General features: G+C 36.3%; 1 protein-coding gene across 2 annotated transcripts in view; it reads left to right on the top strand.

Moving 5' to 3' along the window:
- INTS8 (integrator complex subunit 8) overlaps positions 1 to 27,590 on the top strand; it is a 65,496-nt gene that overhangs the window by 21,068 nt on the left and 16,838 nt on the right. For both annotated transcript variants that reach the window (XM_046642047.1, XM_046642049.1), the window contains exons 11-21: positions 3,683 to 3,753; positions 4,132 to 4,307; positions 5,855 to 5,988; positions 7,216 to 7,326; positions 16,723 to 16,924; positions 18,724 to 18,845; positions 21,510 to 21,694; positions 22,132 to 22,165; positions 22,823 to 22,879; positions 22,961 to 23,022; positions 25,829 to 25,947. In XM_046642047.1, coding sequence (XP_046498003.1) covers positions 3,683 to 3,753; positions 4,132 to 4,307; positions 5,855 to 5,988; positions 7,216 to 7,326; positions 16,723 to 16,924; positions 18,724 to 18,845; positions 21,510 to 21,694; positions 22,132 to 22,165; positions 22,823 to 22,879; positions 22,961 to 23,022; positions 25,829 to 25,947 — 1,273 coding nt within the window. The remainder of the gene's footprint in view (positions 1 to 3,682; positions 3,754 to 4,131; positions 4,308 to 5,854; positions 5,989 to 7,215; positions 7,327 to 16,722; positions 16,925 to 18,723; positions 18,846 to 21,509; positions 21,695 to 22,131; positions 22,166 to 22,822; positions 22,880 to 22,960; positions 23,023 to 25,828; positions 25,948 to 27,590) is intronic.

The following is a 27,590-nucleotide window of genomic DNA, read 5'->3' as shown; positions in this document are numbered from 1 at the left end:
AGATCATTGTATAGTGGTATCTCATTGAGGTTTTAATTTCCATTTACCTGTTACTGAGGAATTCACAACTTTTCATTTACTTTTTGCTCATATAGATTTCGTCTTTTGAGGTACCTGTTGCTAGTGGTATGCCTTGGTTTTCTGTTGGGTTGTCAATGTTTGTTTTTTTTTCACAGGAGTTTTTTTGTAGGAGATCTTTATATATTCTGTCCTTTACCAATTTTAAATATTGCAGGTATCTTCTCTGAGTTTGACTTCTCTTTTAACTTTCTTTTTAGTGTTTTTAAAACTCTTAATTTTAATATAATAAAATTTATCAATCTTTTCCATAAAGGAAAAGATTAGTGATTTCTGTCTTGTTTAAGAAAGATTTTCCTATCCTGAGATCATGATGATAGTTTTATATTTTATCTTCCAAAAGCTTTATAGGTTAGCCTTCCTTTCACATTTGGGTCTTTAATCCATCTACAATTGATTTTTGTGTATCACATGAAGTAGGGGGTCTCATGTCACTTCTTTTCCTCTATATGACTGTCCATTTCTTCCAGTACCATTTATTGAAAGATCCATCTTTATCTACCAATCATCACTGCTACCTCTGTTGCACGCCAAGTGTCCATCCTTCTCGGGGCCTGTTTCTGGGACTCTATTCTGTACCACTTTTCTATTTGTCCTTACGTCAGTATCCCTGTGTCTTGATATCATCTAGAGCACTAACCTTGCTTTTCAAAGTTGTATTGGTTATGCTTGTCCTTTGCACCATCTTATAAACACACAGATAAGCCCAGTGGATTTTTGTTTGGCATTACATGACATTTAAAAACTAATTTGAGAAGAATTAGTATCTTTACAATATTGAGTCTTTTAATCCCTGAATTGGTACAGCTCTTGATTGATTTAGGCATTCTTTAATGTCCCTCAGAGCTTTATAATTTTTCCATAGAAGTTTTTGTTTATTTTCTATATGCACTTGAAAATAGATTATGCATTGGTATAGAGGAACACTTGAACTTTGTATAATGATTTTGTTTTCAGCTACTTTGCTAAACTCTTAACAATTCTGTTAGTTCATCTGTAAATTCATTTGTTTTTCTAAATGGTCTTCATCTATAAATAATGCATTTTGGTATTTTCCTTCTCTAACCTTTTCATTTTTATTTCTTTTTCCTTGTTCTTTTTGTGCTGACAGTGACCTCTCCCGTACAGTGTTCAGTAGAAGGGGCTGCTGGGCTTCTTGGTCTCATTCTCAGTCTCAGAGGAAAAGCCTGTACTGTTTCACCATAGTTAGAGTGATGTTTATTGTAGGGTTTTCTTGTAGCCGCTCTTTATCTGATTAAGGAAGTTTCCATGTATCCTTAGTTCACTAAGGGCTCTTTTTTTTTAAATCATGAATGATTTTCAGATTTTATTGATTACTTTTTTATACTATGATGAGCACATAATTTAATTTGTCTCTTCTAATCTGTTAATGTGGTGAAGTATATTAATTAATTTTTAAATGTTAAACCAGCTTCACTTGTCTGGATAAACACAATAGGTTGTGATCTTTTTTCTTTTTACTTGCAATGTAATCGGCATATAACGTATTAGTTTATGTGTCTTTCATGATCTTTTTTTAATATACGTTACTGGATTTGGTTTGCTGGTATTTTAAGATTTTTTACATTCATGTGTGAGATTGATGCATCTATTTTTTTCTTTTTTATATCAAGGTCTTGCTTGCATCATAAATAAATTGGGGTCTGTATCACTTTTCTTGCCTGGAAAAGTTTGTATAAAAATGGACTCATTGCTTCTTTCAGTGTTTGCTGGAATTTACCCATGAAGTATTTGGGCCTGGAGATTTTTTTTGTGGGAAGACTTTTGGTATTAATTCAATTTCATCATGATTTTAGAGTTATTCTTTTTTGTTGATTAGTTTTAAGAAACTTTCTAAGAATTTGTCCACTTCATCTAAATTTTTAAGTTTGTTAGTATTAAAGCTTTTTATTTTTTAGTGCTTATAGCATCTCTAAAGATGTCCTCTATTTCATGGTTTTAATTTTTTAAAAAATGAAGTGAATTCACATAACATACCTGTTACGTTGCTTATCGGAAGTTAACACTTGTTCTATGACATATATACAGTGCATCTCTGTTTGAATAAATAATTTATTATGAAAGGACACACAAGAATTACTTATAAGATCTTATGTATGGCAGCAAACTTAATATTTATTTGTACAGTGGAGCAAAATTATTATAATGTAAATATATTATACATACTCCAAGATGCTCAGATGTCATATATACTAATAGAGTAACCTGTTCCTCTGAGCATAGTACTTTTAAAATTCTGTTTCTAAGCATGGTAATTTTAAAATACTGTTACTCTTTTTTATCTTTTAATAACAGATTCATTGAGATATAATTCACATAGCATGCAGTTCACTAATTTAAAGTGATTTTTGTTTGTTCATAGAGTTGTTGCAGTCATCACCTCAGTCGGTTTTAGAACATTTTCATTCCTTCATCCCCTGCAACAAACCCTTTTGTCCATTAGCAATCATCCCCCATTTTCCCTTAATCCCCTCAACCCCAGGCAACTACTCATCTATTTGTTGTCTATAGATTTGCCTATTCTAGACATTTCATATAAATGAAATCATAAAATATGTGGTCCTCTGTAACTGGCTTCTTTTCACGGTTCATCCATGTGACAGCATGTATTAGTACTCCAGTCTTTTTTTTTTTTTTTTTTTTTTTGTGAGGAAGATTGGCCCGGAGCTAGCATCCGTGCCAGTCTTCCTCTATTTTTTGTATGAGATGCCACCACAGCATGACTTGATGAGCAGTGCTTAGGTCTGCACCCAGGATCCGAACCCACAAACCTAACCACCACGTCACTGGGCTGGCCTCAGTACTTCATTCCTTTTTGTGACTGAATAATGTTCCATCAAATGGGTATACTATTGAGTGTCTGTTTTGTGTGTACGTTCATCAGTTGATGGACTGTAGGATTGTTTTGACTTTTTGGCTATTATGAATAATGATGCCATAAACATTCTGTAATTCTTTTCATCAACATAGTTGAGATTATTTGACAGTTTCTTGAGGTTAGGGACTTTTATATTAATTATGTTTTGTTTTGACTTCTTGTAAGTAATGTGAAGGAAGGAATCCTAATTTAGTGAATAAACACAGAATAAATGGTATGAGAATATTATTTGTAGATAATTAATATATCCATAACTAGTTTCTGTTACTGTTTTCATTGTTTATTTTTTAAACCTTGGTTACCTTCTTAACCATTGGTTCCGTACACTTTAGCTATTATTGATCATTCTTTTCAACTATCTGAGATGTATCTTCTCAGTTTTCTAACAGGAGCTACTGATTCTTAAAGTTTATCACCCCATATAATCTGGCAACACACTTTATAAATTCTGGGAGAGCTCTTTAGTATTCTGAATAGATTATTCTTTACTACATATAAATACCTGCAATTATTGATATGGTCACCTTCCACTCCCCAGAATGCATTCTTATTCTTTGGTCTCATCTCTTAAATTACTTAACCAAATCTGTGATTGATATATGTTGAAAAAGGAAAATTCAGTTGTTTTTGAATCTAAACTTTTCAAATGGTAGTATATATTTTTTAAAGTACCCATATTCAGTTAAAAATTACTCATATTCTTAGGTATGTTCAAGATCAATAAATTTAGAAAAAGCTTCAGATTCTTTGAAAGGAAACATGGCTGCTTTTCTAAAGTAAGTGCCTTTTTTTTTCTTAACTGTGAACTTAGTCTTGTGAGAAAAGTATCTCTTACTGCTTTTTGGATTTGTCACGCATATTTTATAACCAGGCTGTAACTGGTACTTGAGAACAGTTATGATTAAATTTAGATTTGTGCAGCCACATAAAACTTAAGATTATATTAGTTACTCTTTTTGTATGTTGTGACATTGGTTCTTATTTAAAATTGTGATGCCAAAGAGAAATTTTTAAATCTATTTCAAAATATCATTGTGTAATTTATGAAATGGTGGCTTTTTGAATGTTTTATTAATAAAAATTGGTTGATACGCTTGTTTTCCCTAAAGTAAATTATACACATTTTTGTTTCACAATATTTCTTACTGATCTAGGAATGTGTGTCTGGGGTTGGAAGATCTGCAGTATGTTTTCATGATTTCTTCACATGAGCTTTTCATTACATTGTTGAAAGATGAAGAACGGAAACTACTTATTGACCAGATGAGGAAGAGATGCCCTAGAGTAAATCTGTGTATTAAACCTGTGACCTCATTTTATGATATCCCAGGTTAGTTCTCTAGTCTGCTGGCTAAAATGTTGGCACATTTTACTCCTCTGTTATATTTACTCCCCAGTCTATTTGATGATACCGTCTGTTTGTTTTAGTTTATACTTATTTGGTAATTAATAGAAATTTACCTGTCTTCAGTAGTCATGTTTTTGTCAAGCAGTTAAGTGCTGTGACTCTGCTAACTCCATGGTTAATGGAGATGGAGGCCCGGCGACATGAAAGATTGTAGCCGGGGAAATGGACCAAGGCAGCTTTGCTGCTATGTTCTTGAAGGTGAAAAATAAGGGGGTGGGGAGGGGAGTGGTAAAGAATGCTGAGAACAGAAGAAAGGCACAGGCTTTCATGCATTTCAACCTCTATCACTATGATGCTGTCTGCTGGCTAAGCATTAAAGCTTTGGCAACATTGCCATTTTTGCCCTGTTTGATGATTTTCGTACATCTTTGCTCTTTTTAAATGTAAGTAGAAAATACAGCGCTCATTAATAAGAAACATAAGCTTCAAACCATAACATGGATGAGACAAAGAATTCAGTTGGTTTAAGAAAAAAGCAAAATTTTTTAGCTGCTTTAATCCTCACTAGATTTAAACTGGTTGACTGTCCAGTTGTAAAGGAACACAATAACAAAAACACATAAAATGCTGGAAATGTATCATTTGAAAACTATATCTGAAAGCTGAGTTGTGATTAGGGATTTTAATCATTTCTTAGTTCTCTGCTAAGGCAGTACCTACTCTTCTGCCTTCAAAAAAATATGCGTTCTTAATGTTTATTACTCAAAATTAACATTTTATACTTGCTTTGGTTAACACATTACATCAGGCTGGCCCCATGGCCAAATGGTTAAAGTTCCACATGCTCTACTTCAGCGGCCTGGGTTCATGGGTTTGGATCCTAGGAGTAGGCCTGCATCACTCGCCAGCCATGCAAAATACCTACAAAATAGAGAAGATTGGTGCAGATCTTAGCTCAGGGCTAATCTTCCTCAGCAAAAAAAAAAAAAAAAAGACTGTCTATATAAGTTAAATTTTTCGATATGTCCCACATAGTTCTTTCTGTGAACCAGTTATTGACTTTTCTTTGTTTATATTTTCATTATGTATTTATTAAATGCAGATATAATACACATTGTTAGATTTTCTATATGATAAAGTTAACACATCGTTTACAGTTATGTTGAATCACTTCTCAAGATAAAAGCTTCTTTTAGATATTTAGAAATATACAAATTTATCTCAAATTATCATTCTCATAGGATTGTGTACACCTTTGAATTAAATCATTATTTGCTTATTTTTTTTTCCCTGCTTTTTCCTCCCCAAATACCCCCAGTACATCGTTGTATATTTTAGTTGTGGATCCTTCTACTTGTGGCATGTGGGACGCCGTCTTAACATGGCCTAATGAGTGGTGCCATGTCCACGCCCAGAATCCGAACCCTGGGCTGCTGGAGTGGAATGCACAAACTTAACCACGCGGCAATAGGGTCGGCCCCCCTGAATTAAATCATTATTGAAATAGAAATCCCTTCTTCCTTTCTTAGCCTCAGCAAGTGTCAACATTGGCCAATTGGAGCATCAGTTGATATTATCAGTGGATCCCTGGAGGATTCGACAGATTTTAATTGAATTACATGGTATGACTTCAGAGCGCCAGTTCTGGACAGTGTCTAATAAGGTAAGAAACCCCCTGTCAGGAACAGATAAGAAAATTACCCTTATTTCTGATGTAATTTAATAGAAGAGTTTTTCCCTGACCTTTTTGAGAATAAAGACTGTTTTTGTCAGCAATTTTAGAATCTTCTCATGACAGTAATTGCACTTTGAACATTCATTGACAGAGAAAATACACAGTGCCAAAAAAGATTCTATTAAATCAGTAACCTCTAAAAATAAGTTTATATTCTATTTATTTTCACAGCATCTACATACATTTTAAATATAATTGTAAGTATATGTATAAGGCATATTGATGCAGTCTGTAGCTAACACTTGCTATGTGCTTATGGAGTATTTTTGCTTTTGTTTTTTAATACTCTCTTGAAGTCTAAAGCCTACAGCTTGGAACCAATTCATTAAAACTTCTCTATAGGACATTTTTGGCTTTAGATAGTCTTTTAAAAAAGCTCAGCTAATGTTATTTACCTGTTTCTGAGGTTATCTGTTTAAAAGCTTTCCTACATGGAAAGAGCAAATGAAAATAGCTTTTAAAACACCATTTTAGTGGAATGTAGCTAGAGATACAAAAGAAATGGCCCACAGATCCAGAGAAATTAAAGTAATATGGCAGTGCTTCTAACTAACTGCGTATTCATCCTCTACTGAAAATGTAGTAAGAAGTTAGCCAGAAATTCATGTGTATTTATGGATGTGAACATGCAAGTGCAGTGAAATGAAAAATTGCTCTGAACGTTAGTTGGGCTTTTTTAGTATTGATATTGTTATTACTGTTCATTTTTATGCATGAGGAAGTATAACATAATAGTTAAGAGAAGGAGTTGTAAAACTGAGTTTGAATCCTAGCTCCATACTCACTAGTTGTATAATCTTGGGCTAGTTAATGTCTGTGTGCCTCAGTTTTCTCATCTGTAAAATGGGGAGAATTGTACCTACTTCACAGTGATGTTGTGAGGATCACTAGTTAATACGTATAAACTCCTAGGTTTTTTTCCTCTGCTTTTTTTCAGAAGTCAACTTCAGAAAGTTCCAATCCAGTTAGTTAGTTATTACTGGCTCATTATAGTGGATGTTTTATTTTGATTAGCATTTCATTGTGGCTGTCATTTTCCTTTCTCTTTAAAAAATGACCTTTCAGTGATTTTTTAATGTGATTGAAGATTATTGAACGATTCTTACCTAGATTCGGCTTTCTCTGTGTGTATTTATATATTTTTATTTCTTCTAGTGGGAAGTACCTTCTGTCTATAGTGGTGTTATCCTGGGAATTAAAGACAGTTTAACAAGAGATTTGGTTTACATTCTCATGGCCAAAGGTTTACACTGCAGTACTGTTAAGGTGAGTAAATGTGTACATCACCTGCTGGTTAAGAATGTACTTTATTAATTTGAGCATGAAAGCCAGGAATCAGAATGTTATATTTTCTTTTTTTTTTTTAATTGAGTTCATATTAGTTTACTTCGTTGTGAAATTTCAGTTGTACATATTTCTTGTCTGTCACCACATAAGTGCTCCTCTTCACCCCCTGTGCCCACCCCCCAACCCCATTCCCCTGGTAAGCACTGAACTGTTTTCTTAGTCCATGTGTTTGTTTATATTCCACATATGAGTGAAATCATATGGTGTTTGTCTTTCTCTGTCTGGCTTATTTCATTTAGCATAATTCCCTCCAGGTCCATCCATGTTGTTGCAGATGGGATGATTTCGTCCTTTTTTATGGCTGAGTAGTATTCCTGTGTGTGTGTGTGTGTGTGTGTGTGTGTGTGTGTGTGTGTGTGTGTACACACACATATACCACATCTTCTTTATCCAATCATTGATAGGTGGGCACTTAGGTTGCTTCCGTGTCTTGGCTATTGTGAATAGTGCTGCAGTGAACATAGGGGTGCATGTATTACTTTGGATTATTGATTTCAAATTGTTTGGTTACGTACCCAGTAGTGGGGTAGCTGGGTGTTATGGTATTTCTATTTTTAGTTTTTTGAGGAATCTCCGTACTGTTTTCCATAGTGGCTGCATCAGTTTGCATTCCCACCAGCACTGTATGAGGGTTCCCTTCTCTCCACACCCTCTCCAACATTGGTTATTTTTAGTCTTAGTGATTATAGCTGTTTTAACAGATGTAAGGTGCTATCTTAGTGTTGTTTTGATTTGCATTTCCCTGATGGTTAGTGATGTTGAACATCTTTTCATGTGTTTATTGGCCATCTGTATATCTTCTTTGGAAAAATGTGTGTTCATATCCTCTGCCCATTTTTTGATTGGGCTGTTTGTTTTTTTGTTTAGTTGTGTGAGTTCCTTATGTATTATGGAGATTAACCCCTTTTCAGTTATATGATTTGCAAATATTTTCTCCCAATTGGTGGGTTGTCTTTTTATTTTCATCCTAATTTCTTTTGCTTTGCCAGGAGCTCTTTATTCTGATGATGTCCCACTTGTTTATTTTTTCTTTTGTTTCCTTTGTCTGAGAAGACATGGTATTCAAAAAGATCCTTTTAAGCTCGATGTCCAGGAGTGTACTACCTGTATTATCTTCCACGATTTTTATGGTTTCAGGACGTATCTTCAAGTCTTTGATCCATTTTGAGTTTATTTTTGCATGATGTGAGATAATGGTCTCCTTTCATTCTTTTGCAAGTGGTTGTCCAGATTTCCCAACACCGTTTATTGAAGAGACTTATCTTTTCTCCATTGTATGTTCTTGGCACCTTTGTCCAAGAGTAGCTCTCTGTAGAGGTGCGGTATTGCTCAGCTTCTGTTCTGTTCCATTGATCTGTGTGTATGTTTTTTTACCAGTACCATGCTGTTTTGATTACTGTGGCTTTGTGTAGTACATTTTGAAGTCAGGGATTGTGATACCTCCAGCTTTGTTCTTTCTTCTCAGGATTGCTTTACCAATTTTGAGTCTTTGGTTGCCCCATATGAATTTTAGGATTCTTTGTTCTATTTCCATGAAGAATGTCATTGAGATTCTGATTGGGATTGCATGGAATCTGTAGATTGCTTTGGGTAGTATGGACATTTTAACTATGTTTATTCTTTCAGTCCATGTGCATGGAATCTCTTTCCATCTCTTTATGTCATCATCCATTTCTTTCAATAATGTCTTATAGTTTTCATTGTGTAAGTCCTTCACCTCTTTGGTTAAATTTATTCATAGATATTTTATTCTTTTTGTTGTGATTGTAAATAGAATTGTATTCTTGAATTCTCTTTCTGTAAGTTTGTTATTAGAGTATAGAAATGCAACTGATTTTTGTAAGGTGATTTTGTACCCCGCAACTTTACTGTAGTTGTGGCTTATTCCTAATGGTTTTCTGATGGATTCTTTGGGGTTTTCTACATATAAGATCATGTTGTCTGCAAACACTGAGAGTTTCACTTCTTCACTCCCTATTTGGATTCCTTTTATTCCTTTTTTTTGCCTAATTGCTCTGGCCAAAACCTCCAGTACTATGTTGAATGAGTGGTGATAAGGGGCATCCTTGTCTTGTTCCTGTTCTCAGAGGGATGGCACTCAGTTTTTCCCCACTGAGTATGATGTTGGCTGTGGGTTTTTCATATATGGCCTTTATTATGTTGAGGTACTTTCCTTCTATCCCCATTTTGTTCAGAGTTTTTATCATAAATGGCTGTTGGATCTTGTCACATGCTTTCTCTGCATCTTTTGAGATGATCATGTGGTTTTTATTCCTCAGTTTGTTGATGTGGTGTATCACATTGATTGATTTGCGGATGTTGAACCATCCCTGTGTCCCTGGTATAAATCCCACATGATCATGATGTATGATCCCTTTGATGTATTGGTGTATTCAGTTTGCCAGTATTTTGTTGAGGAGTTTTGCATCTATGTTTATCAGCGATATTGACCTGTAACTTTCCTTTTTTGTGTTGTCCTTGTCAGGCTTTGGTATCAGAGTGATGTTGGCCTCATAGAATGTGTTAGGAAGCGTTCCATCTTCCATAATTTTTTGGAATAGCTTGAAAAAGATAGATATTAAATCCTCTCTGAAAGTTTGGTAGAATTCTCCAGGGAAGCCATCTGGTCCTGGGGTTTTATTCTTTGGGATGCTATCGATTGCTGTTTCAATCTCTTTCCTTGTGATTGGTCTGCTCAGATTGTCTGTTTCTTCTTGACTTAGCTTTGGGAGGTTGTAAGAGTCTAAGATTAGTTTATCCATTTCCTGTAGATTGTCCATTTTGTTGGCATATAGCTTTCGTAGTATTCTCTTATAACCTTTTGTGTTTCTGTGGTATCCATTGTTAATTTCTCCTCTCTCATTTCTAATTTTGTTTATCTGAGCTTTCTCTTTTTTTTCTTTGTAAGTCTGGCTAGGGGTTTGTCAGTTTTATTTATCTTCTCAACAGACCAGCTCTTTGTTTCACTGATCCTTTCTACTGCCTTTTTGTTTTCAGTTACATTTATTTCTCCTCTGATTTGTATTATTTCTCTCCTTCTGCTGACTTTGGGCTTTGTTTGTTCTTCTTTTTCTCATTCAGTTAGGTGTAGGTGTAGTTTGGGATTGCTGATTTGGGATTTTTCTTGTTTGTTAACGTGAGCCTGTGTTGTGATGAATTTCCCTAGTAATACGGCTTTTGCTGCCTCTCATATGAATTGGTATGGTATGTTTTCATTTTCATTTGTCTCCAGATGTTTTTTGATTTCTCCTTTAGTTTCTTCAATGATCCATTGGTTGTTCAGTATCGTATTGTTTAGTCTCCACATCTTTGTCCCGTTTTCAGCTTTTTTCTTGTAATTAATTTCTAGCTTCATAGCATTGTGATGGAGAAGATGCTTGTTATTATTTCAGTCTTCTTAGATTTATTGAGGCTTGCCTTGTTTCCCAGCATATGGTCTATCCTTGAGAATGTTCTGTGCACACTTCAGAAGAATGTGTATTCTGCTGTTTTTGGATGGAGTGTTCTATATATGTCTGTTAAGTCCAACTGGTCTAGCTTTTCATTTAATTCCACTATTTCCTTGTTGATTTTCTCTCTGGATGATCTATCCATTGATGCGAGTAGAGTGTTAAGGTCCCCTACTGTTATTGTGTTGTTATTAATATCTTCTTTTAGGTATGTTAATAGTTGCTTTATGTACTTTGGTGCTCCCCTGTTGGGTGCACAGGTATTTATAAGTGTTATGTCTTCTTGGTGGAGTGTCCATTTGATCATTGTATACTGCCCCTCTTTGTCTCTCTTTACCTGTCTTATCTTGAAGTCTACTCTAAGTATTGCGACTCCTGCCTTCTTTTGTTTGCCACTAATTGGAGTATTGTCTTCCATCCCTTCACTCGGAGCCTGTGTTTATTGTTGGAGATGAGATGTGTTTCCTGGAGGAAGCATATTGTTGTGTCCTGTTCTTTAATCCATTTTACCACCTGTGCCTTTTTATTGGAGAATTCAGTCCGTTTACATTTGGGGTGAGTGATTATTGATATATGAGGGCTTAATGCTGCCATTTTAACACTCGTTTTCTGCTTCTCCTGCATTTCCTTTGTTTCTCATCCTGTGTATTTTGGTCTACCAGTTGAGTTATGTAGTTTTTTATGTTGTGTTTCTTTGTTTTCTCTTTATTATTTGTGTCTCTCTTCTGCTTTTTTGTTTAGTGGTTACCATGAGGTTTGTATTCAAAATCTTGTGGATAAGATAATACATTTTCTGATGGCCTCTTTATTTCCTTAGGTTAAGCTGATTTAGTCTCTTTCCTCTTCCCCTCCTAAGTTGTTTTTCTCACGTCTTATTCCATCTTGTTTTGTGAGTTTGTGGTTAAAATGACAAGATTATCTTTGTTTTTGGTGTTTTCCTTGGCTTTATCTTTAATGCTGTACTTGAGTATTTGCTAACCTTTTCTGATGTATAGCTACAATTTTCTGATTTTTGTCTACCTGTTTATCTCCTTACTCTGTGCTTTGTAATTGCTTTCTCCTTTTTTTTTTTTTAAAGGTAGGGCCTTCTTGAGGATTTTTTGTGGGGAGGGTGGTGTCTCATGGCTATGAACTCCCTTAGCTTTTGTTTATCTGGGAAAGTTTTTATTTCTCCATCATATCTGAAGGATATTTTCACTGGATACAGTATTCTTGGCTGAAAGTTTTTGTCCTCCAGAGATTTGAATATGTCATTCCGGTCTTTCCTATCCTCTAACGTTTCTCCAGAGAAATCTGCTGAAAGCCAGATAGGGGTTCCTTTGTAGGTTATTTTCTTCTGCCTTGCTGCCCTTAGTATTTTTTCTTTCTCATTGCCTTTTCCAGTTTCACTACTATATGCCTTTCAGTAGGTCTTTTTACATGGACATATTTAGGAGATCTGGTAGCTTCTTCCATATGGATTTCCGTCTCCTACCCCAGGTTTGGGAATTTCTCTGCTATTATTTCTTTGAACAAGCTTTCTGCTGCATTTTACTCTTCTCCTTCTTGAATACCTATAATTCTTATGTTGCAATTCCTAATTGAGTTAGATATTTCTCAGAGACTTTCTTCATTTCTTTTTAGTCTTAGTTCTCTCTCCTCCTCTATCTGGAGCATTTCAATGTGTCTATCCTCGATTATGCTGATTTACTCCTCTATGATGTCTGCTCGAGCAGTCACGGAATCCATGTTCTGTTTTATCTCATCCATTGTGTCTTTCATTACCAATATATTTTATTGGTTCTTCTTTATAGTTTTAATCTCTTTTGTGAAGTAGCTCCTGAACTCATTGAATTGTTTCTCTACATTCTCTTTTAATTTGTTGAGTTTTTTGATGAGAGTTATTTTGAATTATCTGTCATTTAGATTACATATTTCTTTGTCCTCAGGACTGATTTCTGGGTACTTGTCATTTTCTCTCAGGTCTGGAGATTTAATGTAATTTTTGATACTGCTAGAGGATGTGGCTCTGTTTTGCACATCGTGGTAATATTTGGCCACAGTTACTGCCTGTCACCATGGGATGGAGGTCAAGAGTCACATATTCTGAAGCCTCTGGGTTTCCACAAGATCCCAGGCACTGGAGGTGGGGGTGGGGGGTTCTTTCTTCTGCATGCTCTTGGAGTTTTCTCGTTCTGTGCTTGCTATCTGCTGTCCTGGGTGTTGGCTTGATGAGGTCACCACCCGCAATATCTTTCGCCCCATAGAAGGCCTCTCTCTAGGCTGTGAGGGCACTTGGTGATCTTCGACATTCCCAGGAACAAACGTCCCCTCCCCCCTTTCTTGGAGGCTTCCTGTGGTCCCAGATAGCAGTCTTCTGGGGAGGGAGTGAAGGTTTCTCTTACCCCTTCCACCTCCTCCAAGTGGGGCCCCATCCTCTCTGTCCTCCATCGTATGGTTGCGTGGGTCTCTCATACATCTTTTGTGTTATGTTTGGATGTCCTCTGTTGGTGTGTGGATGTTTCTTTCATTGTATGGTGGAGGAGAGAGATCGCTGGGGGAACTCACTCCTCCATGAAGCTGATATCTCTCTCCAGAATGTTATGTTTTCTTGATCTTAAAATCGTAATCATGGCCTAGTGGTTAAATTTGGTGTGCTCTGCTTTGGTGGCCCAGGTTCGGTTCCCAGGGGTGGACCTACACCACTCGTCGGCAGCCATGCTGTGGTGGCGACCCACATACAAAATAGAGGAAGAGTGTCACAGATGTTAGCTCAGGGTGAATCTTCCTCAGCAAAAAAACCCCCAAAAAATCATAATCATAGACCTAAAAGGGTATTTGAAAAGGTGTTTTAGTTTGTTCTTTTTCCTGTACCAAAATGGCCTTTGACATACAGATACTACTCTAGTCGTTTTTAAAAATCTAGAGAACTTGAAAAATTACTTGTATCCTCTGGGATTTAGTTAGTGAAGAATGTGTTCCAAGGTATAAAAACAAAACAAAATCCCTTGAAAATTACTTCTGTAGTTTATTTTGCTTCAGGAGTTTGCAGTCTGTTTGAGAAGTTGAGATGTAAGTGAAATGTCAAATGATATAAGAGAGTGTAATTGCACAACTAATAATTCTATAGGGAGGTTAAAGATAGCACTTAGCAGGCAGAAATCCTGAGGTGTTTAAATAGTTTAGCTAGGTAAAGAGGATGTTACCATGAGGAAAAGCTCAAAGGTAAGAAACAGGATGGTATACAACGATACTGGAAGCAGTATGCCAGCATTGGAGTATCATTTGTTATGTGAGGTGAAAAAGGTGATGAGGCTAGGTGGGGTGGTAAGACCAAGCCTGTAAACACAGCTGTGAGCTTTGTTAAGGTGGCTGGTTTTCTAGACCAGCAGCCTTCTTACTAGAAGTCCAAGAAGTAGATATAGTTTTAAGGGAAGCAGTTCTCAGCTTTTCTCCTCCTGTTTGTACTTTTTCCTAAAATTGATGTACCTGAAAACACCCTTACAGTTGACGTGTCATGTTGTTTCTCCATTGCCATTCCATTGTCTTTTCACATTTATCCTTCCCAGCTTATTTTAAAAAGAGGAAGGAGGAGCCATACTTTAGCTTTATAGTAAGTTTCAAAACCAAATGCTGTTAAGTCCTCTAATTTTGTTGTACTTCAAAATCATTTTGGTTATTCTAGGTCCTTTGCTTTTTCATATAAATTTTAGAATCAGCTTTTTAATGTCTATAAAAAAGCCTGGTGGAATTTTGATTAAGATTGCAGTGTTTAGGGAAGAATTGATATCTTAATATTCAGTCTTTCAATCCATGAACATAGTGTATCTATTTATTTATGTCTCTAATTTATCTCATTAATGTTTTGTAATTTTCAGCGTGCAAATCTTACATGTATTTTGTTAGATTTATCTCTAAAGGCATGTATGTTTTAAAATAGAAACAAAATTTAATTATTCAGGAAGTCAGTATTTGCTCTTCACTTTAGCATCTCCTTAACTTTTGCTAAAAAAATTATACTTCTCAACTTGAAAATTAATATAGGGAAGCGAATGCTTATGTAAAAGTGTTTTAAGAGGGAAGTGAGCAAAGAATCTTTTGAAGACAGTGCTCTAAACCAGCAGTATTGGCGACATTTGGGAACTTGTTAGAAGTGCAAATTGTTGAGTCCTACCCTAGAACCACTGAATCCGAAACAGGGCATGGGGCCTACTAGTCTGTTTTAATAAGCCTTGTAGGTAATTTTTATGCATGGTAAAGTTTGAGAACTGCTATTTTAGACCAACAGTGTCCAGTGGAAATACCATGCAAACGACATATGTAATTTATAATTTTCTGGTAGCCACATTTTTAGAAGTACAAAAAAGGTGAAATCAACTTTAGTGTATTTTAACCCAGTATATCTAAACTGTCATTTCAACATGTAATCAATATAAAAATTGAGATATTTTCCTTTTACAGTATCTCCCAGTTTGGACTGGTCACAATCATGTGTTCAGTAGCTGCGTGTAGCTGGGAGCCCCCATACTGGACAATACAGCTCTAGATAATTGTGAGCTATTGAGAAGTTTATAATAGGGGGCATGTTGTCAGCAGCTTTGCTTTTTCCACCCCTAAAATAACTAACATTTTTTGGGCATAGAGACTACTCTGTGGTTTTCATATACATTTATTCTTCATGGAAAAATTGTGTGGAAGTTGTTAATCTCAGTTTTATAGGTGAGAAATCAGAGACTCAAAGGTATTAAATTGTTCAAGGTCAGACAGCTAGTAAGTGACACAAGTGTTAGAAAGGATAGAGAGAAAAGAATATATAGAGAAATAGGAAGTAAAATCTGGAATTGATTGCTAACTGATTTGCAGTGGACAGCAAGAGAGAGAAAAGAACTGAGAATGATGCTCAGGTTTTTGCATTGGATGTCAGAGAACAGGTGGGAGTGCCAGCAAGTGGATGTGCAGAAAAACATTTTTGGAGGTCAGATTATAAGTTCGTTTTTACAGTATTTAATTTGAGCCTGAAATTGGAAACATGAGGCTGAAGCTTAGGGAATGGTCTGGGCTGGAGATAAAGATTTGGGAGTCGTCAGAGATCACCCAGAGAGATAAACAGAGAGCCTAGAGGTGCAACATTGGCTCCAAGAAAGAGTGGCATGATGAGTACGAGGAGTCATAATAGCCAAGGGAAATAGAGACTGTCAAGAAAAAGGGAGTGGGCAGCAGCGGGATGTAGCTGCTAAGTCACGTAAGATAACCAAAAAGTATTCATTAGATTGGAAAATTAGAAGGTCTTTGGTTAGTGAGAGACATTTCTTCATCATGATAGGGGTCGAAGCCGGATTGTGGGAGTGAAGGAGACATGTGGAGGGAGAGGGAGGGAGTAAAGACTGCTCTTTGGAAAAATTAGGAGGTGTGTAGGAAAGGGCTTGGATTGCAGCTGATTTATTATCCAATTATGTAGGTGAATAGGGTTGCGTGCAAAGATTTTAGAATGTGAAACCTTGTTGAAGAGTGTAAGGTCTAATTCTGAGTGTCTTAGTTGGGGAAGAGTGCTTCTCAGAATTTTACAGCTGTATAATATATGTATATAATATGCGTAATTTGTATAAAAACTTATTTTTGTTATTTTATGATTTTTGTAAAACTTTAGTATTAGAACATGTATTTTATATTGATTATTAGATGTTTTTTAAAAATTACAAAAGAATTAAGTATTTATTGGAATAAATCAACAAAACAGATGATAAAGACAAAGATAATCTAGACTCACTCTCCGAGATAATGAGTGTTAACCATTTAAGTTAACCCTCCTGTTTGCTCTGTCCTCATGAAGACATGTTTGACTGCAGAGGGAAGGTGATGCAGGCTGTCCTGTGCTTTCTTCTTGTAGGACTTTTCCCACGCTAAACAGCTGTTTGCTGCGTGTTTGGAGTTGGTAACAGAGTTCTCACCAAAGCTTCGTCAGGTCATGCTGAATGAGATGCTGCTTTTGGATATTCATACACACGAAGCTGGAACAGGGCAGTCAGGAGAGAGACCTCCTTCTGATCTGATTAGTAGGGTGCGGGGATATCTGGAAATGAGGCTTCCTGGTAAGACTGTTTCACAAGCCAAATTTCAGAAATTCAGTACTCAAATAATTGTGGGGGAAAATCTAAAAGAACATTTACTGGACTTTTTATCATCTATAAAAAAGTTATTTCTCTCCTAAACCAGTTCAGATGTGGAGTTCACTTGAGAACATTGGGGAAAATGTGGGGAACTATTCATTTCCTAGGATTGCATAACAAACTAGGTGATTTAAAACAACAGAAATTTATTCTCTCTCACTTCTGGAGACTGGCCGTCTGCAATCAAGGTGCCTGCAGGGCCGTGCTCCCTCTGAAGCCACTGGGGAAGAGTCCTTCCTTGCCTTTCCCTAGCTTCAGATTGGCTCCCAGCAATCTTTGGGGTTCTTTAGCCTCTAGCTGCATCACTTCAGTCTCTGCCTCCTTTTTTACATGGCATTCTCCTGTGTGTGTGTGTGTTCTCATCATCTTATAAGAGCACCAATCATTGGATTCAGGGTCTGGCCGTAATTCATTATGACCTCTTCTTAACTAAGTACATCTGCAAAGACCCTATTTCCAAGTAAGGTCATGTTCTGAGGTTTCAAGTAGACATGAGTTTTGAGGGGACACAGTTCAACATACTACAGAAATTATATTGCAATTTTGAGATATTCTGTTGAAAGAATCAAAATGTCCTTGAAGGTACAGGTTGAAGGCTTATTTCCTTATTATCACTATAGAAAGCCCTCAAAATGGTTGCAAGTGGGTCAGGAACTCACTTGTGGTCACTTTAAGAACAGACCTTGTGTGTCCAATTCTTTTTTTTTTTTTTTTATGATTTTATTTTTTTCCTTTTTCTTCCCAAAGCCCCCCGGTACATAGTTGTATATTCTTCGTTGTGAGTCCTTCTAGTTGTGGCATGTGGGATGCCGCCTCAGCGTGTCTTGATGAGCAGTGCCATGTCTGCGCCCAGGATTCAAACCGGTGAAACCCTGGGCCACTGAAGCAGAGTGCAGGAACTTAACCACTCGGCCACTGGGCCGGTCCTCAGTCCTTTTAGAAAGAGTGGAAAATACAGGTCCTCGAGAAGTTTAATAGCTCTCCCATTTTAAGTCTTACCATTGTTATTTGATGTTCATTAGGATTTCTTTTTCTTTTTGCTAAAGTGCATTAAAACCTGAATATTATATTCTTTGAGCTACAAAAATTCACAACATATTTAGTATTAATGTGTATTTCTTAATTATTTCAAAGGAAATAATGTTCAAAACAATTCTGAGTGTTTTTTTTTTCATTTTTAATTTAAAATTTTCTGGTACAGTATTTTTTGAAAGAGCGAATGACTTGTCTCTTTTGAATATTTATTACATTTTAATCAGAAAAAATGATTTAAAATGATATATTAAGTCAATTTGTTATGGTTTTATTGTACAGCTTACCTGTTTTTGTGCTCTAAGTGTGCTAAAAATTTATACCGTGTTATTTTTTACTTGTTTTTTTAGTGTGTTTATTCCCTGCTCGTTTGAAGTATAAATTTCTAGAGGACAGGCACCAGCTCTTATGCTTCCACAGTTGAATGTTGGGCATCTCGAGTATTATTAGATGATTTTGTTGCTTAATAGTGGGGACCATGGTAGTTTGTTGTTGGGAAACCTTAATCTTTCTAGAGAAAAGTATAAAATGTTAGTATTTTTATATTTTCTTATCTGTAATTATTGTTTTTAATTTGTTCAGCTGAAATCTGAGCAAATATTTGCTTTTTTAAATTTCATGTTTATTTTATGTTAGGTTATTTTAATGTTATGGTGGTAATTCCAGCTGTTTTCTTCTTTGCTTTTCAGATATTCCTCTTCGTCAGGTTATTGCTGAGGAGTGTGTTGCTTTTATGTTAAACTGGAGGGAAAATGAATACCTTACACTGCAAGTTCCTGCATTTCTGCTTCAGAGTAATCCCTATGTAAAGGTACTTCCTGTTTAATCTAAATAAAAACATTATTAGGATGGAATTATTGTACCTGTTTCTTTAGATCTATACTACTTAGGGAGCTTGTCAGTTTCTGTGATACAATGTAAGACTGGACAAATGCTTGTTGGTTTGTAGTTAAAAGTATAGTTTTTGATAATTCAGGAACTTGAGTTTGCCGTCCCTGATATTTCTTTGTGATACCCTGTGGTTCATGAGAATGCAAGCAAAAATTTAGTTAACAGCAACAACATTTTGGTATAATCCTAAACTAGTGAGAGGTGAGTCAGCTTTTCTTGCTTTGATTGATAAACTCTAGTTTTAAGCTGTATTCCCACCATATACCTGATTGTGAACTGGTGGAGCTGTCAGGGGTGCATGTCCACCCATTTTCCATTTGAACACCTTGCCCTTCTGTAGAATCTGTTTACTTCTCTGAGTTTGATGTGCGTGATTCTTTATTTTTGATGAGGAAGATTTGCCCTGAGCTAACATCTGTGCCAGTCTTCCTGTTTGTATGTGGGTCGCTGCCACAGCGTGGCTAACAACTGCTAGGTCCACGCCCGGGATCCAAATGTGCAAACCCAGGCTGCCAAAGCTGAGCATGCCAAACTTAACCACTCTGCCATGGGGCCATCCTCCCCACCTTTATTTCTTTTCCTGAGGCAGAGTCACCCTGAGCTAACGTTTGTTGCCAATCTTCCTCTTTTTTTTTTTTTTTTGGTCTGAGAAAGATTAGCCCTGAGTTAAAATCTCTGCCAGTCCTCCTGTATTTTGTATGTGGGTCACTGCCACAGAATGGCTGACGAGTGGTGTGGGTCCATGCCTGGGATTTGAACCTGCAAACCTGGGCCACTGAAGTGGAGTGTGCTGAACTTAACCACTATGCCATGGGGCCAGCCCCTGAAAACTCTTACTTTTAAGTAAATTTATTTAATGTAGTGATCTTCAACTTAAGTATATGATCCTGACGACAGAAAATTAATTTGAGACAAGGAGCTGTAATGGCCCTGTGTTGTACTCCAGTAAATAGCTGCATATATTGCAGTCCTAGTGGTCAGAGAATATGTGCAGTAGGCAGGCAGGGTGAAATGTTCTACTATACCATGGATCTTGATTGCCATTCTCCCAGCATAGCTAGGGTTTGTACATCATTTTCACTAGCTTTAAGAAGCACCAGTATCCTTGTAAATTTTCTTAGGTGTGGTCATGGAGTTGTGGTTATGTAGGTGAATGTCCTTGTCTTTAGAAGATGCGTATTTGAAGTATTTAGGGTGAAAAGTCATGTCTGCAACTTTAATGTAGTTTAACAAACAACATATGTAGATAGATATATAAAGCAAGTATGGCAGAATATTCACAATAAGTCAAGAATAAAGGTATTTATTTAACTATTCTTTCAATTTTTCTGTGTGAAATTTTTTATTGCAAAAAAATTGGGGGAAAAATCACCAATTTTCATCTTTTTCATAATCCTACCTCAAAGAAACCACCTTAAGCAGTGAGACATCATTAGGAACATTTTCTGGGTCCAGTTAGGGAACTGAGTTTTCTTGATAGGCTTGAAATTATTCTTGCCACTTCATCCTCTAAAAGACCAATGATATGTAAGATTTATTAAGAAGAAAGGATAGAGGGCACCTCTCTTGCTTTGAAATTATAAAAGGAGAGAAGTGCTGACTTTGGTATAAGGCTGTTTGTTTCCTCTATGTTTTGGGCCTGTCTTCACTCTACCTTTTGCTTTCAGCGCTTCCACGCGATCTCTGGGTCCTTCGGGCTGCCTTTGTTCAGATTAATCACTCTCAGGAATCTGTCCTTCCTTAATCCTACCCCTCATCTCAGCAGTTTCTCCGTCTCCAGTTGCTACAGTTTTTCTTAGAGAAAAGTTGCTCTGAATCTTGTTTCCTTATTCTGCCAACTTCAGTTTCCGTATTTTTTCCATCATTTTTCATTAGATTTTTTTTTTTTTTTATTTTGTGGAAGACCAGCCCTGAGCTAACATCTGCCAACCCTCCTCTTTTTGCTGAGGAAGGTTGGCCCTGAGCTGAGGTCTGTGCCCTTCTTCCTCTGTTTTATATGTGGGTCCCTGCCACAGCCTGGCTTAGTAAGTGTTGTGTGGGTCCCTGCCCAGGATCCGAACTGGCGAACCCCGGGTCGCTGAAGCAGAGTGCGTGAACTTAATTAAAATTTTTTTTTAATGATTAAAGTATGTGTGTATGAAATGTAAGTATTATTTAATCTCATCCCTGAGCTTTTACCACAGTTGACATTGTGGTGTATACCTTCTATTACACACTTTTTTAAAAGTGGGATCACACTGTGTATATTTAGCAACTTTTTTTTACTTAAGAAATCACATAGCTCTTTGCATTGTCTTTTTTTTTCATCAGACTGTACTTTTGTTCTCATTAGACTGTTTAGAAACGATGAGGTTTATAATATAATGAAACCAGAGCATCCTCTGCCCCAGTCAGATTGAGATCTGTCAGTAGATGAGGAGCTCTAAATTCCTTAGTGGTTGAAGAGAAAGCACAGCATAAAATGACTGTGCTTGGTATGTTTGAGCGATTATCTATCTTTCAGGTGTGCCTTAATAATAGAACTAAGACATTTGACATTACAGATTATCTTTTCTGTATTTTCTGTTTGTTTTTCATGTTATAGCTTGGACAGCTTTTAGCAGCTACATGCAAAGAACTTCCAGGCCCTAAAGAAAGTAGACGGACGGCTAAAGACCTTTGGGAAGTAGTTGTTCAGATCTGTAGTGTGTCCAGTCAACACAAACGAGGAAGTGATGGCAGAGTTAGTTTAATAAAGCAGAGAGAATCTACGTTAGGTATAATGTATCGGTATGTTTCTATCCATTTGTCTTTTGAGTTACTTATTTTTTATTCTGTTGGTACTATTTCGAGAGCATCTGCTGTTATCCTTGTGCATCATAAAGATAGACAGTATAAAAATTCTCTGGTGCTGATCTCTGATGGACTTGTCTGACATGGACAGTTTTAGAAATAACTTCTGTTTATGTGTTATTTTAAGAGATTATCTATTAATCATTTAATATAATCAGTCAACAGTGTCTATGGTTGCATGGTCCTGAAGATGTTACATATGATTCAAACAGGAAAGAAATTTTATTAGGTTAGTATGACAATAGAATATTATACTCTTTTATATATGCAGAACTGGAGCGTTAGGGATAAACCTCCACCTGTAGTTTACTTTCTTGATTTTATTTTTAATTTCTGATATTAAATTTATTTACATACAAAATTTTTTTTTGTAGGAGTGAACTGCTTTCTTTTATCAAAAAATTACGGGTAAGTTTTATTAAAACTTGCTCTAATTACTATTGCTGACTTTTGTAGAATATGACTAAAAAATATTGAATGCTTAAATGTTGATTATTTAAGTGATCTGTTAATGTGCCTGTTATCTTCAGTGATCATTTTTGAGGATGAGATAGTCTGTTTGAAGAAGTTTATTTTGCGTTTACCTTACCATGTTTTAGTGAATAGCACAGGTATTTTTTAAATTGTAAAAAAGTCTTCATAGTAGGCTAGATGTGTGAGGCTTAGCTTTAATTTTTGTTTGATAGGGTTAATGTCACATTTATTTACTAGACATAACCTAGACTCTATCCTTTAAATATTAAGGAATAGTAAGTCAATTTTTTAGAGGTAGCTGGAATTACTAGTTGGAGAGAGATCTATTAACTCAATTTCAAAAGTCATGTGAGGACTTGAGCACCATACTAGACACCAAAATGTGGTAGTTTTTGTGTAAATTGTGTGCTGTGATTTCTTTCATGAGATTAAAAATAAAGTTGTTCTTTAGTATATTCTAAACTAAAGTAGATGGTAAATTTCAAAAGGGTAAGACTCTTTTGAAAGAAAATACTTGATATTCCCGAGGTCTATGGGAGAAATATTAAAATATATATAATATTTAAGGATTCCATGTTTTCTTTCTCATAGGAACCATTGGTTTTGACTATTATTTTGTCACTCTTTGTGAAACTTCACAATGTTCGGGTCAGTATTTCATGATTTCATTTTTAAAAAGTCTTTAAAAGAAATTCCTTTTAAATCACTTTTTTTTTTTTTTTTTTTAAGGAGGACATTGTGAATGATATTACAGCTGAACACATTTCTATTTGGCCATCCTCCATTCCCAAGTAAGAAGTATTATAACTTATATTTTACTAAATTATTTATGTATTTATAAACCATCCTGACTGATAGAGTTAACCTTGAATAATTTGATTAAAAGGCTGTATACAATCTGTTGGGATTCTACAGCGAAATTTGTGTTTCTCTATTACAGTAAGTATCTTCCTAAAAATTAAGGCTAAAGCGTAGCTCTAAGAGCTGAGGTGTACTAGCCTTAGGTAGAACAGACCGCTGCATAGTCCTGATGACTTGTCAGTGGATAGAATTAGAAAATTGAGGCTAATGAAAGAATGACTTTCTATCAGGTTTCCAGCGTCTTATCTCTTTTACAAGTATCTATTTGAAAATTATTTGTTTTTTTTTAAATAATTCTTTGTAGATCCCTTCTAACACTGTGCTTATCAGAGGCTCCCAACCCCTTTTAGCTGCCTTAAGAAGTTCTTTAGGGGCAGGCCCCATGGCCAAGTGGTTAAGTTTGCGTGCTCTGCGTCGGTGGCCTGAGCTTTTGCTGGTTCGGATCCTGGGCATGGCCTTAGCACCACTCATCAAGCCATGCTGAGGTGGCATCCCACATAACAGAAGTAAAAGGACCTACAACCAGGATATACAACTATGTACTGGGGGGGGGGCTTTGGGGAGAAGAAGGAAAAAAAAAAAATTGGCAACAGATGTTAGCTCCTGACCAATCTTAAAAAAAATTACTTTAAGAAATTTTCCCTCTTACTTTCGTCACCTGAGAATCACAATAAGATGATGAGAGAAGTTTTTTAGAGGAGAAGGAAATGTTCTTTTTTCTAGAAGCAGAAACTCTTTATATTTTTCTCTTCCCACACATAGCAACTTTACAGACACGAGTTCATTTGTTTCCTTACAAAAGTTACTTTTCCTTCCCTCCCTCATCCCCCAGTCTGTAGTCTTATTTTGTGCCTGAAGGGGAGATCTAGCCCTTGTTGCTCTTAGTGGCATCTTGGAAGAAGAAAAGATTTTAGTAGGTGGGTAAGCAGGCAATAGAATGAGGGTAATCTGCTTCCATCTTAATCTTCGAGATTGGAAGGAGTTTTTTATCTCAGATAAGGATTTGGAGGGTCAAAAGTGGGTGAGTGACCCTTCCCTCCACTGACTGAGGCTTGTTTCCCAGCGGAGCACTGTGCTTCATGAAGCAAATTTGCACGCTCCACAGCACTCTAACTGCGGATTGTTATAGAACATTTGGTATATTACATAGCAGGCCGAGAATCAGGTAGGGATCATTTTGCCTTTTTAATTGATGGTTGTAACACCTCTTGGGTGTTACTTTTTGGGTCTAAGTTTACTGTAAACTAATGATTGATTTTCATTGTGTGATTATAAATGAGGCGAGAGAATGGTTTACTGTAGAGGCTCTGAGCCAGACTCCTACGGTTTCAGTCTCAGCCTCTCTAGTTATCAGTCTAATGGCCTTGGGTAAGTTGCTTTCTGTGCCAGTGTCCTCATCTGTAAAATGGATATAGGAAAATAGTACCTACCTCCAAATTGTGAGGGTTAAATAAGTTAATACATTTTCTAAGCTAGATGTTTAGAATAAGCACATTTTAGGCTTATCTGTTATCTTCATGATAAAATTAATGTAAATTGACCCAGAGAAAATAAAATGTGACTAAATGTTTGACCACATAAAGTATTTCTCTTGAGCAAGAGTCTTTACTGAGTCCAAAAATAGCGTGAGAATGGCATGGTTTGAGTATTACTATTTAAAATTGATTTGTTTGATATGTAGATAGAATTTTTAGACTTAGTATCATTTTGTAAATTTCTATGAAGTATAATCGTAAACCAGTTTAACTCATGTAGTTGTAAATAAGTAATTGGGTATTTGCTGCTAATACCACAGTTCCTCTCCTGCTATACTGGGAGCAGAAATGAGTTACTCCAACCCCTCAGGGCAACAGAAGTACTTTGTCAAAAGTTTACCTAGTAAATGGTAGAGCCAGGACTTGAATCTCTTGTGTGTCTGAATCCAAAGCCTGTGTTCTCTCCCACTGTGCCTTACTGCTGCCGGGAGGTAGGTGCTATCAGCTGTGTTTCTTGGGTTCTGGCCTGGCTTGGATCCTTACAGTTCCATCTTCTAATTCTGTGTCTTAAGACTTCCAAGTTTAACCAGCCTCAGAGCAGATGGCCATGCTCCCTACCCTTTGTGTGATTCTTTATTGCTACCAAAGCACTGAAGTGGTACACCTGGCACAGCTAGCCCCCAGAGCTGTGAGGGCCAGCGGGCTTCTAATCCAGGGGAGTCGGTTACTCTTACAAGAAGCCACAAGATGGATTTCAGGCCACACAGCAGTATTGTTAGTGTTTGAGCCCTTGACTTTTGTCGCTTCTTCTAGATAACACAATTAAAAGATCATTTGGGGAAATTTTGTGAGTCTGTCTCTCTAATTTTGTTGCTTGTAAATGGTGCATAAAAAGCAGAGATAGGGTTTTATCCTACCACTGGTATGTGCTTTGTATTGTAAAATATTTAAAGTTTTTTTTTTAGAATAGTCCAGCTTCTTTGGCATTTTGGGAAAAAAAAAGGAAACAAAAATGAAATTGTTTTTAACCCCTTACAGAAAGTTAGCTTATCACACTTTCTCATACTTCGTTGTCTTTTTTTTTTTCAGACTTCATTATTTTGATAGTTTTCATATATTTACTCCTAGTAATGTTTAGCATTATATTTATGGTCACCAAAATTTTGGCTAAGTCTTTTTGGTTTTGTCTTTAATAAATGTGTGTATGGCATTTGCGGTTGACTGTTGAAATAGAGATGACTTCTGGTTGTCTTCCCTGTAGCCTCCAGTCAGTGGACTTTGAAGCTGTGGCGATCACGGTGAAAGAGCTGGTCCGGTATGCCCTTGCTATAAATCCAGGCAACCACTCCTGGCTGCTCATCCAGGCAGATAGTTATTTTGGTGAGTGAGAAACCTGGCTCCTTCGTCTTTTGTTTTGTAGCACTTTTAGAAGTGAAAATAAATACATTACACATTGTATTACAATACTTTATTAAACTTCGGTCTTGTTTTTGACATTATCTAAATTCTTCCTAGATAAAATTGAGAGTAAGAGTATAATTGTTATATACATAATTTTTCTGTGTAGAGCTTTTTCTGTGTAGATGCTTTTAATTTTCTGTTGACTACCTTTTTGTTTTCTAAAAATAGTGAATGTTCATCTAATAAGTTGGTAAAACATTCTTAAGAAAAAAGGTTAAAGTTTAGTTTGCAGAATTGCTATTTAAAGGTTCCAAAATCTGTCTAGGCACTCTGAATAATGATTTGTGTTCTTGCAAATAGATTCCTAATTCTCCCCCATTATATGTGATAGATTTTCCAACTTGATGTGAGATTTCCAATATTTCTGTTGCTTTACAGGTCAAATAAAATTTCTGACTGGTATCATTTCAGGATCAGTTTTTTTAGGAGTTGATTTTTTTTTTTCAAGTGATTCTCTTTTTCAAATTTTATTTATAATTTTTATTTTTAATTATGGTAAAATACATATAACATAAAATTTGCCATCTTAACCATTTTGTTTTTTCAAGAGTGGCACCTGAGCAAACATCTGTTGCCACTTTTTTTCCATCTTCATCTTCTTCTCCCCAAAGCCCCCTAGCACATAGTTGTATATCCTAGTTGTGATGTCTCTGGTTGTGCTGTATGGGACACAGCCTCAGCATGGCCTGAGGAGAGGTGCCATGTCCGTGCCCAGGATCCAGACCAGCAAAACCCTGGGCAGCTGAAGCGGAGTACACGACTTTAACCACTTGGCCACAGCCCGGCCCCCCCATCTTAACCTTTTGTTTTTTTAATTTAATTTTTATTGAGTTAATGATAGGTTACAATCCTGTGAAATTTCACTTGTACATTATTGTTTGTCAGTTGTGTTGTAAGTGCACCGCTTCACCCTTTGTGCCCACCCCCGACCCCATCTTTCCCCTGGTAGCCACTAATCTGTTCTCTTTGTCTACATTTAAAATTCTTCATTTGAGTGGAGTCATAGAGAGATTGTCCTTCTCTATCTGGCTTATTTCACGTAACATAATTCCCTCAAAGTCCATCCATGTTGTTGCAAATGGGACGATTTTGTTCTTTTTTATGGCTGAGTAGTATTCCATTGTGTATATATACCACATCTTCTTTATCCAATCATCAGTTAATGGGCACTTAGGTTGCTTCCATGTCTTGGCTATTGTAAATAATGCTGCAGTGAACATTGGGGTGCATGGGACTTTTGGAATTGCTGACTTCAAGCTCTGTGGATAGATACCTAGTAGTGGGATAGCTGGATCGTATGGTAGTTCTATTTTTAATTTTTTGAGAAATCTCCATACTGTTTTCCGTAGTGGCTGCACCAGTTTGCATTCCCACCAGCAGTGTATGAGGGTTCCTTTTTCTCCACAACCTCTCCAACATTTGTTGCTGTTAGTTTTAGTTATTTTTGTCATTCTAATGGGTGTAAGGTGATATCTTAGTGTAGTTTTGATTCGCATTTCCCTGATGATCAGTGATGATGAGCATCTTTTCATGTGCCTATTGGCCATCCATATATCTTCTTT

Source organism: Equus quagga, chromosome 16, assembly GCF_021613505.1.
Source record: "Equus quagga isolate Etosha38 chromosome 16, UCLA_HA_Equagga_1.0, whole genome shotgun sequence".
Taxonomy (NCBI): domain Eukaryota; kingdom Metazoa; phylum Chordata; class Mammalia; order Perissodactyla; family Equidae; genus Equus; species Equus quagga.
Note: the sequence above shows the minus strand (reverse complement) of the source record. Positions and strands in the feature narration are given on the sequence as shown.